This window comes from Pseudopodoces humilis, chromosome 2 (genome assembly GCF_049639895.1).
Source record: "Pseudopodoces humilis isolate 2021_Gansu_Grassland_sample_001 chromosome 2, ASM4963989v1, whole genome shotgun sequence".
Classification (NCBI taxonomy): Eukaryota; Metazoa; Chordata; class Aves; order Passeriformes; family Paridae; genus Pseudopodoces; species Pseudopodoces humilis.
The window spans coordinates 87752398-87767018 of record NC_142201.1 but is presented as its reverse complement, the minus strand read 5'-3'; the positions used below and the strand labels follow the sequence as shown (position 1 = coordinate 87767018).

General features: G+C 48.7%; 1 protein-coding gene across 2 annotated transcripts; it reads right to left on the bottom strand.

Moving 5' to 3' along the window:
- Positions 1–5206: 5206 nt before the first annotated feature.
- MLF2 (myeloid leukemia factor 2) lies at positions 5207–11828 on the bottom strand. 2 transcript variants are annotated; one of them, XM_005523837.2, is made up of 9 exons: positions 11716–11828; positions 11486–11559; positions 9603–9729; positions 9109–9144; positions 7655–7708; positions 7129–7254; positions 6646–6805; positions 6315–6555; positions 5207–5791 (listed from the first exon to the last, which is right to left on the bottom strand). In XM_005523837.2, exons 2-8 carry the CDS (start codon positions 11533–11535, stop codon positions 6377–6379), a joined length of 732 nt encoding a protein of 243 aa, XP_005523894.1. In that variant the 5' UTR covers positions 11536–11559; positions 11716–11828; the 3' UTR covers positions 5207–5791; positions 6315–6376. The 2 variants fall into 2 exon arrangements, with proteins under 2 accessions (XP_005523894.1, XP_087907277.1); XM_088051151.1 differs by having other exon boundaries at positions 6390–6555.
- Between the last annotated feature and the right edge of the window lie 2793 nt (positions 11829–14621).

The window sequence follows — 14621 nt, the reverse complement described above, 5'->3', positions numbered from 1 at the left end:
TTCGTGCACCCTGAGCTCTCCATACTCTCTTACTTGCTCTTCAAATAGAGTGCAAAATTGCACTTCAAATTAAGCTTTCTTGGCTAGAAATGAACACAATTCTCTTCCACAGGTGAAGTCTGATCAGCGTCTCTCACAGGCACAGTAACACACACCTATAGCTACCAGAAATGCCTCCTGGATTGCATGACTTCTCTGGTGATCCAGAGTATTTCTTCTTCTTCTCTGATGGTTATAGAAAGAAACTCCAGTCTATAGCTAAAATCTTGATTTTAGGTCCTATGCTCCTCTTCCCTTTCATTTTGTGCTATAAACTTTAGCCCTTTTGCTGTTACTGACACCTTCAAGGCCACCTACATCTTCCTATGTGATAACCTCATCCAATTTGGCAATGCTGCTGGGTTTTATTTATTTAATCAAGCATTTATTCTTTTGCAATCTTTGTTCTCCTTTTCTGTCATTAGTAAGGGATGGAAATTGTGAGGCTAGTGTCAAAACTTCCAGCTTACCTCTGGACATTACATCACCAGCAGTTGGAGATAGGTAGTGTCTGTTCTATTTTCCTTCCTTTTATTACCTTTTCTCCCACGCTAAGTTTGTATTAAATGCCCTCAGGATTTAAAAAGCCATCCAGATGTGAGGAGATAGTGGAAGTAATAATAAGCCAAGTGAAGTTTCCCCATGGGAACAGTTTTAGAAGGGTTGTCTTTAAAAAGGAAAATTCCCAGGAGGGAAAAAAATCCCAGTTACATTTGAGACAGGGCTGAAAAATAAAATCAAGTCCATTTCTTAGAGGGTTATGAAAAGTAAAAAACATGTTGCAAATCAAACAATTTTAAGTTATACACTGGATTGAGATTTATTTTAAATCCTTTTGTTCTCCAGCACTGGAGTCAGTGCCTGTAGGATTTTACATTCCAGCCCCATGGCAGTGCCTGTTTGTTTCCCAAACAAACCATTGTGCCCAGAGAGAGCTCTGTTTCCTGCAGCTCTTTGTGGTCCCACCTGCTTTGAAGCCCTTGTTCAGTCATAAGGTCTCTTCTTGCCCTTCCCACCTTTCCCTTCAGTCTAGCCCTGTGCCAGTCTGTTTCCCTCTCCCTACTCACAGATTTTTGAAGCCCAAAGGGGCTGGTATGATCACATTGCTTGGTTTCTCGAGTGGCCAAGAACTCCCTCACCCCATTCCCGTGCCCACTCCCCAAATTCTCTCTGGCACACCCCATGGGGTTTGGAGTAGGGAGAGCTGGGAAACAGAGGTGTGCTCTACTGCTCTCACACAAGGTCTGCATTCATTCCCAGTTCCATCGTGAGGTCGCTGCAGGTTTTAGGCTGGGCTGAAGAGCCCTCTACTGTCAGAAGCTTCGTTCCCGTTTAGGTAACGCCAGCCTGTGCTCCAGGAGTGAACTCAACTTGAGTTCATGTTAACCTGTAGTGCCAGGCAGTGTTTCCAGGCTTCAAGTCATCCTTGTTTCATCCTTTCTTGAGTCTTCTTTGGCTATCTTTCAGTGCCCAATGCCCAGATTTCCCACAGCTGGTTCACTACTCTGATGTACCAAATTGATCAGAGGGATGGGGCACCACTCCTACAAAGGAAGGCTGAAAAAATTAAAAAGAATTTGGATTGTTCAGTCTGGAGAAGAGAAGGTTTTGGGGTGATCTAACTGAAGCCTTCCAGTACCTGAAGAGAGCCTACAAGAAAGACAGAGAGGGACTCTTTTACAAGAGCATGTAGTGAGGAGAAGGGAGATGTCTTCAAACTGAAAGAGAGCAGGTTTATGCTGGGTATTAGGATGAAATTCTTTACTGTGACAATGGTGAGGCACTGGCACAGGTTGCCCAGAGAAGCTGTGGGTGCCCCATCCCTGGCAGTGTTCAAGACCAGGTTCAATGGAGCTCTTAGGAAGCTGGTCTAGTGGAAGGTGTCCTTGCCCATGGCAGGGGGGTGAAACTAGATGATCTTTAAGGTCCCCTCCAATCCAAACCATTCTGTGATTCTTCAAAGGGGAGAGTTTTTACCTCTGCTCTTGGTGAACACAGGCTAATGCATCCCAGTGGAAACCCATCTGCACAGAGAAAGAATTAAGCAAGTACCATTCATTTCCTTGGTTGTCTTCCAATCCCAATTCCTTTTGGAGTTCTCCATCTTGAAAGAGCACAGACTATGCTTATGTCCCTGGGTGAATGTCTTTTCTGCATTCAGTACAGCCAAAAATACCTACTGTTTATAAATAAACACACCAATAGTTACTGACTGTTCAGTACATCTCATCTTTTTCCAACATTTATTACTTTCATTGTTCTTTGGATCCTCTGAAAGCTTCATCAGCACTGGTTTAATACCTTCCTTCAGATCATTAATCAAGTTACTAATGAGCATTAGTTTCACAACAACATCCTACTGGAAATAATTTCATATTCTACAGTCTCTTTTCCCCCTCATTACTTGAAATCTATCAGTGAACTAAAATTTATAATATTGGCCCTTTTGTTGTTTTAATAATTATTACCTTATTTTACATCAGAACATAGTCTCGTGTGGCCAGATAGAATGTCTCATGCTGTTGTAACCTCTGACTCTGGGTTGCTGTAGTGCCTTTGTTAACACAACCCATAATTTAATCAGAAATTATCACAGTTGTTGGACAGGAACAATTTTGAGAAGTGAGGTCACATATTATAAACACGAAGGCACAAATATTCATTTTTAAATTTAATGCATTTTGCATCTCTTGATTTAATGTCATTTTACCTGTTTTACAGGTGTGGGTATCATCTAATTCTTTTATTTACAAGTATTGGCACCAGGTTAACTTTCCCAGACTTCTTTCTCCCCAGTATTCTACAATTCCCCCAGTATTTTACAATACTTCAAAAAAGTACAGTGAAAGATGCACAGACCTTCAGGGTTAGCCACAAAAAATATCTAAGGACAAAGTTCCCACTAGGCCTAATGGGTTTAATTTTCATGATATATTTTCAATTATGGAAAACTGAATATACAACAAACAAAACCATCAAAGTTTCTGGTTTATTTGTGTGTAGATTGGTCCATTCTCATCCAAGGTTATACTATCCATCTTCCTACTAGAGTTTCCAGTCTCTCTCCACCTCATTTTACTCACCTCCCCTTCTCTCTGTCTCTTGAAAGTGTGTCAGGCCCCTGTGTCTCACTTCAGGTGCCCTACTTGCTCCGTAGGAAGATCCAGGAGCATCACTGAACTGCACTGATTTGGTGCTTCAATTCACACAATTTGAAGGTGACAGCTAAGGGAGAAGGAGCAAGAAGGGATCCTGTCTCCCTTGGATGGATGACTTGGAACCACACCTTGCCCAGTTGAAATAAATACTGTTTGATTTTTATGTTGAGAACATCCAACTTTCTCCATCCTTCTGGCACAGCTGTCAGAGACACTTCAGAAATGGAAGAGTCTCATCCCAGCCCTTCCCCTGCACTGATACAGGAGGTACATTGCTTTTAAGCAGAAACCATTTCACTTGAAACTGAAACTAATATGAAAAAATTAACCCCAGGTAGGTGTGTTCCCTTCTTTGGAAAAAGAAAATCCTGCTTTCTGAACTCCGAAGTGTCAGCCTGGGAGAAGCAAAAGGGTCACCCTCTCAATATACTTCCCCTACTTCCTGGTTTGGGATCTCTAAAATTCTCCCCCAGGCTCCTGTCTTAACACAAAAGTCTCCTCTCACTGAACTTCTGTTCCATATTCCTATGCCACCAGTGCCTTGCTGCCCCTGGAGAAGGCTGAGACCTTGGGAATGACTGTACAGCAGGTAACAAGGCCCAGGGGCTCAGGTAAATCACCCTCCCACTGTGGACGGAAGAGCACGCAAGGGTCCTACCTAAATCTGTAAGCAGGACAGCACCCAACAGGGAGCAAAGGTTGAACCCAGATAAAAGGATTTGGGATTAGATCAAGATTAGGAAATCCATGCCCAAAGAGGAGTGGATCCTCATGATCAAAGGTCAATGTTAATCCCCACCAACACCATGGCCACCTTCCTGTTCTCCATCTCAGACATCACCTCAAAGCCTGGCCAGGACCTGGTGGCTGGTTACTGCCACCATCTCCATGCTGTGAGCACCTTTCTGAGCTCAGCTGGTTCTTCACTGGATCGAAGCACCAGGTGCCACATCTTTCACTGAAGACTGCCAGAGATGAGGGCTGCTATTGTTGCAGTCCCCTCTTTCACAGTCTGACAATCCCAAGATTACTTCCACAAAACCCCTCCCAAGCCCTGCTTTTTTCTGTGTAGCTCCTCCCTCAGCTTTGCTCTCTTCAGGGTTTGCCTTGACTATGACACCTCCAGAAAGTCACTCCACTGCCAGGGACAGCAGGCTGCTGTCTTTGAAGTCCCTTCCAAACCAAACTCTTCTGTGACTCCTACTGGGGTTTGCCATTGGACGAAACAGCACGGGGAAGTGGGCACAGAGCTTGCCATCAGCCACGTCTCTGTTCTGCACTTCCTTGAAGGGTGGAACACGTACAAACTCTGCCCTGAGCTTCTAGAGGGTGGATGCTGTGTCCTTTTCTCAGGGCAGGACAATGAGTCCCCAGCAAGGTGTGTCTCTCTGTTAGTGCCCACATGTACAACAGAGGGATACGCCACAAGATCCCAGCACACCACTTCCAAGTCATGAATTGATTTCCTGCCTTTTGTTCCAAATAAACTGTAGAAAAGGTTTGTGTAAGGGCGTGTGCCAGAGCACGAAAATGGCCAAGAACCCAGAGGATCTTCCCTGGTCCTATATTCCTAATGCCTCTCAATTTTCACCTAACACTGAAGAAGTTAAGAAAAGGTCATTCACAACGCCAGCTGCGGTTGCAGTGATATAATAAGAAAATAATGGAAGTATTCCCTGTCTGTGCAGGAACCCCAGAGGCCCAATTCAGGGCTGCACAGCTGACCAGGCAGTAAGACCAACCACTTTCCCTTGAGTGCACAGCAACACTACAGCAATTGGCATTTTTTGCAAACGGTGAGTTCTTGGGTCTTTCACAATTTCCCTGTCGAGCATCATCTCACTCTGTGACTACATGGGAAAGCTACCAGGCTATTTTCTAGAAGAAAACAAAGCCTTAGAATTTAACACCGAGCTTCTCCTCAGCAATTTTCCAATGATGTGAAAGAGGTTACTTAATTCCTCAGCAGGCACAATTAGGTCAGCTGAAGGTAAAGACTGATCCACCAATTCTTTAGAGTTTGTTTATTCAGTAAACATCTAGTTACAAGTTTCACAAATTAAAAAAGTGGGGGAGCTGACTGAAGAGGGGTCGGGGGCCCACAGGCTGATCCAGCTTTTGTTCTGCTCCTCCCTTCTCCAACGCACACATCCTTCTGCTTCTCCACAGATGCACCAAGGAGCAGCAGGGGAATCGAAGCCTCTGTCCCGGTGAGGGGACTGACAGGGGGGTTCCAGCAGAATTCCCTCATATTCCTTTCACAGGGGACTAAACACAAAGTTCCGAACCAGCCCAACCCAGCACAAAAAGAGTGGAAAGGATGGAAGAGGCAAGGTGGCAGCTCCTCATGCCCAGCACTACTGGCAGAAAGAACAGAGCCAAGGGACAGCAGAGAGGGAATGGGCAGTTAATGTGTTCCTTGCACATCAGTGAGATTTCCCATGCCCCACTGCAGCACCCAAATGGGGTGAAAAAGAGCAATGCAGAAGATTAGTTGCTTTGTTTAAATTCTTAAGTGGGAGGGAGGTTAATACTAAATTTGAGGAGGGTCCAAGTGGTGCTTTGAAGGGGCTTCAGAGTTTCACTGTCTGTACCTGGGAGGAAAGGAAACAGAAGACATAAAAAGAATAAGTGGTGCCTAGAAAGGAGAAGACAGATAAAGACATGTTTAAACCTGATGTCTAGACATAAAAAAAAAAGGGAAAATGTCCCTTTTCAAGCATTAGATCACATCCTAGTGAGCCCTATTCAAAGCACAGGAGACCAGACACCAGCACTTATATTTCAAACTGGATGGACAGCAAATAGTCTCTAAGTTCTATACAATGACAATATAAACACTCCACAGATTGCAATCCTACATCATGTCATACTATTTCAGCCATCAGTTAAGGCTGACACCACAGGTCTTTTGTTCATGACAAAGCTAACTTAAACAGCTTTCATCTTCCTGTTCAGCACAGCATCTTCTCAAAATTCACACCTTCCCCTGCTCTCTCAAAGTGGGAAAACCCCTTTGCAACCAAAACTTCAAAATAATGTAAGTTTAGTGCGAAGGAAAAAAATGGCCCTATGGTTCAGAGGCAGAAGACAAGGAAGGAACTTGTTAAGACTCACAAGAGCGTGTAGGTAGATTTGGGGGTGGCCACACTGCACCCCCCACAAGGTCTGCTCCGAGTTCACCAGTCATACCGGCGGGACTGTCTGGAGGGAGAATCCTCAGGGCCCTGGATGGCAAGACGAGTCCCCTCGGCCCGCCGGCCACCGCTGCCTTCGTGACGCCGGTAATCCAGGCCCCGCTGCGGCCGGAACCGGGACGTCTCTCGCCGCCACTCATCGTCAAATGCGGCTGCGTCACCTGCGCAGGGAGACAATAAGCTCAGTGGGGAGGAGCAGGTGGGGAAGCGGCACCAGGCTTTGCAGGGAGGAGAACACGGGTGCTACTCACTTTCATCCATGTTGATGTAGTCCTGCCTCTCCTCCTGGTCACCTGTGCGATGGTTCCGGGACCGCTGCATGATATGAGCTCTCTCCCTGATGTGGTGTCCGATCGACATCTGTTCCAAGCCACTGTCCGAGTCCCTTACAGTTCGTCTTGTCTCACGGATCTGGGGGCAGATTCCACGTGGAATCAACATTTTCATTCCTTTTTCCAGCCTTCTAAGGCACCCTGATTCCTGCCTCCAGTATTTCAGCCAATTTGCACTGCCACCCCTCCCAGGACGTCAGGCGCAACGTTAGGAAGAGGGAAGAATGGATTCCCCACTGCCAGCACTTCCCATTTCCTCCCAGGCGCCCTTGGCACCGCTCAGTGAGTCACAAGAGCACAATGTGCTCCTCGAACTGCAGCTGACTGCAAAGCCAAAGTGCTGTGGGCGGCCACCCACAAAGCCACCATACGAAGCCCACCCTCTCACAGCCTCCTCCTTACCCCGCCAGGTGCTGAACGCATCTCTGAGGTCTCCTGATAGACTTTGGGCCCATCACCCAGGTTGGAATAAGAGATGACAGTTGAGGAGGTAAATGTCTGGCAGTTAGCACCACTTGTCATATGCTCCTGCAAGAAGGAATGGGGAATGGTGGAAAGAAGGGATGGGAGGGAAGAAGAGATGGCATTTAATTCTCTCTATACAGCAAAGTAGGAAGAAGTTACAATACGAAGAAGATAATCCCCATGAATCCATTTTTCTGGAGAATACATCTTCCTGTTAAATTAATACTTATTTCTTGCTAAACAAGTCCACCCCCACACTTCCTTCCTCACCCCTCTCCTCTCCCTGCACTCAGGAACAAGCTCTGTCACTGACTCCCAGCAATGAAGCAAAGCTTACAGGCTCTGCCACCTTGGCAGGTGTGGCTCAGTCCATCCCAAGCAGCACAGTAAGATGAGAGGCACTAGAGGGACGGCAGAAGTACCCTCAGCACTCCCCTCAATACTGAACATGGAGGGTTCTTACCATGTTTCCAATCATGTCGTTCATCATCCCAAACATATCTATAAAGCCACCTGCCTGATAAAAAGGAAAAGAGAACACAAGAGTAGTCACTCTGGGAAGAGACACGAAGAAAGAGCAACAAACCATTTGCAAGAAAATCTGCTGCCTTGATTTTTTTCACAGGAAAAAAAATCCCCAGAATTTGGTGTGGCTGTTCTCTCCATTCTCTCAGGTTACATTGCCCAGTGTTCTGGCAAAGGTTGTTCTTTTAGTTCGGATCCAACTACCGATGCACTGGGGCTTGTGAGCCCGGGGGCTCAGCAAAGTTAGGAGAAGAAATTGCAGCATTTGCATTAACAGTGATCTTAAGGAAGTTTCCTCTGATTGTTTTCTTTCTAGCATAACAACAAATTTTCTGATCTTCCCCTACAAACACCTGCCTTTTCCATCCTGTAAACCTGAATGCTGCAGTAACACCCTGGGCCAGCAGGTCTCACAGGTTAATTGTGCAATATGTAAACAAAATTACAATGTCAGTTCAAACTTGCTGATTTCTTTCTTTTTTGTTTCCTCGAGTAGCCTCTTGGTCTCATTTCCAGCAGAGCAGTACTCACACACAATGTTATTATGCTTTGAAGTCTATGTGTTTGTAGTCTTATTAATCCTCCTCTGAGCTACAAAAATTCTGGGACGCTAAAGTCTTTTTCATTGAGGCAATTCTGCAGAGCAAGACAGCTAAAGTTGCTGGATCTGGACTAACCTATTTCCACTGTATTATTTCAGTGGAAGACAGAGATCAGCACGCTCTGAGCACGGTGTTCTCACGTACACACAGCCATTCCCAGTCCAGCCCTGTTTATCTGAAGCATTCCGCTGGCTTCTCCAGCCGCCACCACTGGCAAAGGAGGTGCAATAATCCCCTCTGCCTACTGATGGCCAAGTCCTTTCCTCACATCCTCACAGCCCCTCCATTACCTCCAGATCTGCAGCTTCTTTTCAGACATATGAGGTTATTAAGGGACTACCTGCTCTTCCCAGATATTAACTGTCCCAATTCCCATGAAATATTGTGCTGTAACAGCTTTATGGCTTTTCTCTGGTCAAGGTGCAAATACAACTTCTCCATATACACAGAGCTGGACTCTCTCTTCAAAAACAGCTCACGGACAGGATTAAAGCATTAGAGGGGAAACAAGATAAAGGCCTGAAGTCATAAAGCAACTCAATGAGAGGCCCAAGAGAAACCAGATGCTTCCAGTTTCAGTTCAACACCCTCTTCCCTATTTCATTTACTATAAATCTAAAGCTCATCCTGGTCTCCTCAGACATTCCCATCCTCCCTACCTGGTAGGGTAGCTGGTCATGCTTACAGATGGCTACATTTTAGCACTGGTTACACACAGTGCTGATGAATCTCATTATGGAGCCACTACTTGGAAAGCCTCTAATCTGACCCAGAAAAACAGAAAACTTACCATGCCGAGCATCCCAAAGGGTGAAACGGCTCCTGCCTGCCAGGAGAACAAAAAAACAGAACAGAGAATGACTTTGCAACAGCCAAACACGAGATCCTCATCAGAACACACTAATCCTTCTCAGAAACAGAACGGGGAACACTCAGGCTCTACAAACAGATCAAGAAAGGGCCCAATGGATTCCTGGGGGTTCAAGCTATATCAGCCCTAAGAAACCAGGTGATGCTCCTAAATTTTTCCCCATTATATGAATTCATATCCTTGAGAAACAACACATATTTATGCCTTTCCTCCCATCCAACCTAGAACGCAGTTGTGTTCAACACATTAATACAGGTGGGGTAAAGAGGACCAGAACACCACTGCCTAAGAGATTTATTCTGCACCCACCACCTGTGCGGAGGAGAGGGGGGTGCCCAAGCCAGGAAGGGTGGGAGACAGAAGCTGACTGGGCAGTTTGAGAAATTCCAGCCTGTACTCAGCCCCTCTGTTACCTGCATCCTGCGGCCAGCCTGGCGAGCCCCAGGTGTGGTCCCATCCGTGATGCCCAGGAGCGGCCCAAACCCGAAACTCCCGGAGAGCATGCGGTTCATGTGCTGCCGGTGGATGGCAAAGGGATCCCTTTTGGAGAGGTGGGAGAGAACAATGGTGAGGACAAAGCCCCATATAATCCACTCCTCCCAGCTCTGAGTTCTTCCTCACACAACTGTACATTCCTTACCAAGCTGAAAATTCAGAATCCTGAGAAGTCTGTGATGTCTATGGTGATTACTAGGGCTGGAGGAGACCTCTGGATTCCATCACATTTCTTGTGATAGTAGGTTTTATACCACAGAAGCCCTCTCAGGTACTAATTCTGTCTGCTCAGAAGTAGGTTGGTGTTCTGCTTCCAGTACTGCTCTGGAGCAAAGTATGGTCAAGGCCACTCCACAACCTCGCTGCTGAAACATCTTTTGTAGGGAGGTGCACCAAGACCTTCCTGGCTGCAAAGTGAGGGCTACGCTTAATGGCACCAGGGAGCAGGAGATCCTACATATGGTCCTCTCACCCCTGCACGTACATGGACACAAAGAGGGAAATACAAGACTGGAGCCTCCAGAATGGACCGCAGGGGTTCAGACCACATGCAGCTTTTCCAGATTTGAGGGAGAAAGGAAACAATAACTGGGATCCCTAACTGGTTTTCCCTTCTTTTCCAGCCTCCATTCTGAGGCATGCAGGCATTCACATGTGTTAGTGAAATAAGAGGAGGAAAAGGAAGTTAAGGATAAATAGTCACAGAATACGGTGGCCACAATAAAGAACTTCTGGGAAATACCATAGCTTTCTTCCTGCACATCTTATAGTCTGCAATTATCCCTCTTGAGCAGTAATGACCTCTACAGCACAAGACTATTCCTAAGATCACAGAAGTACCCACTGCAAACCAGTACTTTTCTGTCTCTACTGGAAATGCTTCCCATAGTAAAAGCTAGACTCATACCTGCCAAGTTAATGAGAACGCACTGTCATTCGATGACTAACTGGGACATCAAGGTCTCCTCTCCTGCTAATTTGCTCACAGCTGATAAAATTCTTGCTTACTACTGATTTCATAAGCAAAAAATGGATTATTCTTCTATGTGCATGAATTTCACCAAATTTCTAGTAGTGTCTTGTTTAACATAATCAAATTCTTCCTGTATTACAGTCTGTTCCTTATCCACTTTGGCAAGGGCTGCCAACTTAGTGTCACTGCCAAAATTTATCAATAGCATCCAATTTCTCTACTGAGGACGGAAACAAAAACATTCAGTGAAAGGAATCCCAGGAAGAGTTCTTGGGACCTTTGTTAGATTTCAATACTTGTGTTTCAAAACTACTCGTTGTCTTCTCTTTACTTTGTTCCTCACAATTTGACAACTGCTTCAGCAGCCTTCTCCAGCTCCATTAATGACTTCCTGTGCAGAACAGCAACAAACACTGGACAGAGCAGCAGATTTTATCTACCTCAACTGCAACCCTACTTTGCATAAGGAAAATAAATAAATAAATAAATAAATAATCCTTGCGCAAAGAAAAAGATTAGTTATTCCAGCCCTCTCTCCCTCTCAGTCAGCTGCGACGCCTTTTGGCCTACTTTATTACGCTTTCCTGCAAGACCACGCTCCAATATCGCGATCCCTGTTATCCGCCGCGTTGCCCCTCCAGAGGATGTTTGCGTTTGTCCCCAGACAGCTGCGCTGCAGCGGCGCTCCCCGGGCCCGGCCGGCCTGTGCCCGCCTGCTGGGACGCGGGGGCAGCGCACACCTCCCCGGGGACGGTCCGTGCCGCAGCCCTCCCTCCTTCCCTCGCTCCCTGCCGCCCATCCCGCCGCAGGATGCCCACCCCGACTCACATGGCAAACATGGGGTCCTCCGGCTCGCCATCCCTCATCAGCCGGAACATGCTTCCCTCGCTCGGGGGCGGCCTCTGCGGAGGGGAGAGGGCGGTGAGCGCAGCCGGGGCTGAGGGCGGGGAGGGGCGGGGCGCCGGACCCGGCCCCCCCGCCCCGCCGCCAGCCCGGGCAGGTGATGGCAGCGCTGCCCCCGGTCCCGCCCCGCCCGCCGCGCCCCTGCCCAGCCGTGCCTGCCGGTGTCGGCGGTCCCGGTTCGGCGCAGCCCGAGCCCCCGGGCCGCTCACGCCTCCGCGCCCATCGCGCCCAGGACCGCGCTGCCTCCGCCCCGCCCGCTCCGCGCATGCGCGACCGCCCCGGGGGGGGCGCGGGCGGGGCGGGGCCGGACAGCGCCCCCTGGCGGCCCCGCGGGCGGCGCCCCCGGGCCGCGGCTCCCGCCGGGCAGCCCGGGGAGGGGACGGGAGGATGCGGTGCTAACACACGGACCGGGCAGGCCCCATCGCTCCGCACAGCTTCCTCACCACGGGCAGGCACCGATCCCTCCTCTCTGCGGACCAGTAACGGGACCCCTGGGAATGGCCTGAACCTGTGTCAGGGGGGCGTCTAGGCTGGATATCAGGAAAAAGGTTTTTCACTCAAGGGGTAGTTGGGCACTGGAACGGGCTCCCCGAGAAAGTAGCCACAGCACCAAGCCTGACAGAGTTCAAGAAGTGTTTGGACAATGATCTCAGGCACAGGGTGTGACCCTTGGTAATGGTCCTATACGGGGCCAGGAGCTGGACTCGATGATCTTGATGGTTCCTGTCCAACTCAGAATATTCTGTGATTCTGTAGTAACTCCTGTGGCACATGGCCAATTGGTTCCTGGCCAGAGTCCACAGCGATGCCCGGCTACTGCAGAGGCAGCACTTACCCCAGGCTTCCTGCACAGCATAGGCGTTCAGGAGGTACCCATGGGGCTGCTTGGCTGTGCTGAGCATGTGGACAGCGTGTGCACACAGTTCTCTGCTGGCAGAAGCAGGGAAGATACTTTGTAAGCCAGCTGTGGGTCACCACTGGTCCTGGACAGCCACTGGGAATCACAGGTGAAGCGTAGGTACTTGTGTGCACCTACAGCAATGTTGGGGAATCTCCAGAAAGCAGGGGGATGACACCTCTGTCACCATCTCTGGGGAATGCTGGTTGCCTTCAGTTCCACTGGATTACAGGGAAGAGAGCAGACTGACTCATCCCAGCTCCAGCCCAGGGCACGCTTCCTCAGTGGTGCTTCTGTTGACTGTTGCATCCGGGCCACCATGTGCAGGAGCCAGACTGGACCTGTGCCAGAGGACTGGAAATAGCAGGTTGCAAGAAGTGGTTGAGAAATAGAGCTCCTGAGTTGTGGCAGGAGCCATGTCCTTGGATTTCGGAGTCTGACAGAGGAAAATGACCCAGTGGCATGCTTCATGTGTGGAATGCATAGAGGACTTCTTGCTGCAGCAGGTGTCAAAACTGCTTGGTATTGAGAAGTCCTCTCACAGGAGGCCCATACCTGTGTGCATGCAGAAGGCTCTTCAGAAGTCCCTTCTGTAAACAGTAATTGCAGTCTGCAGAGGCTGAAACCAAAACGTTCACAACAGGGGAACTGTCGACAGCACTACAGTGCAGGATCATGAGGTGGACACAAGTCCTATGGGCAGGGCACGGGCTAAGCAGGACCAAACCTCTCAGAGGGAGGTTGTTCATAAGTGAGCTGCTTAAACAGCCTCCTGTCACCAGCTCAGAGCTCATCTGTGAGTGCTGAAGTTCACACAAAGCCCTTGTTGGCACTGCCTCAGCCTCTCTGATGCTGCTTCTGCAAACCTGAATCATCCTTCAGAGACCTCCAGTCTGGAAAGCCTTTCCTGTCTGGTGTGTTTTCCTTTTGCTCTGAGGCTCTCTTGGTGTTTGATTGGAGTGCAGAGGTGACCTCAAGTGTCAGGATGCAAAGGGAGGTAAAGAGCTTCTACGGCAGAAATGTAAACATCTCTTAGGGTTTTTTCTTGTTTTTCTTTCTTCTTTTCCCCAGATCTGGGATAAAATAAATTGCTGTCTCCTTGATACCAGTGAGCCTCCCACTCCTGCAATGTCCCAGAGATGGTAGGGCTCTCTCAGTTTTTCCAAATTATAAGTCAGGCATTGCTGCCCTCAAACACAGAGGGGAAAGGAACAGGAAAGAGTCTGGAACAAACACTGCTTTGCAGATCTGTTTTTTGTCCCTAATGCTGCTCCTCTGCAAGCGCAACCCAAGGGCTGAGTTTGCGAGGCTGGGGGCTGAGGCTGTGGCTCTCCCTGGGTATTTCTGCAGCCTTACAGGCAGTCCTTACACCTGATGGACACCTTACCAAAGGCTGCATTTCCAGGGCCATTGCCAGTTCAGCAAACCTTGAGGGAGCCTTGCTTGCAGAGATTCGTGTTAGTGGCAAACACGGTGTGAAACCGTGGAAGGAGGAATTGGAACGGCAACCTTTTTGTGGAATGTGGACATGGCCACAGTTCTGAGGAATGCAGGATCTGTTGCTGCAGTATTCGTAAGAGAGGATTCTGCACAGCACTCGCCACGTTATCCCCGATGTGCTCCAAGGGATGGCTATTTGCTGGCTCAGAGTAACGAGCGACGTGAGGTTGTGAATAAAAAGCACGGCTCCCATCTTGCTCCTCTCACACTCTCTATTCAGGCCGCTCCTCTTTTCACCATGAATAAAAACCATAATGTCTCTCCATTTCCTTTCTTTTTCCTTTTTTTTTTTTTTTTTTTCTTTTTCTTTTTTTTTTTCCCTTTGAGCTGCCCAGGTTGTGCTGGGGGCGGGAAGGGGAGGGAGAAGGCGCTCGGCGGGCGGCCCGGAGGAGGTGAGCGAAGGGCGGGACGGAAGGCGATGAATGCGCCGCTGCCGCCGGCTGCTGCCCGCGGCCCCCCCGGCATTCCCCGGAGCCCTCACGGCACTGCCGGCCCGGGGAAAGCAAACTGAGCATCACGTGGGGAAGGTAAATAAAGGGCACGGCGAGAAAACCGGGCCGTGTTACCTGCTGCTGGCACGGACCGAAGGGCCAGGAAGGCAGAAAACGGTTTCCTAATGCGGCCGAATATTCCAGGGCCGCTGTGGACGCCTGGAAGACAAAG

Coding starts and splice junctions, on each gene's coding strand:
- MLF2 (XM_005523837.2), bottom strand. CDS start 11,535: ATGTTCCGGCTGATGAGGGATGGCGAGCCGGAGGACCCCATGTTTGCC. Junction 9,730..11,485: donor GAGGACCCCATGTTTGCCAT/GTGAGTCGGGGT, acceptor CCTCTCCAAAAG/GGATCCCTTTGCCATCCACC. Junction 7,709..9,108: donor CCTTTGGGATGCTCGGCATG/GTAAGTTTTCTG, acceptor CCTTTTTATCAG/GCAGGTGGCTTTATAGATAT.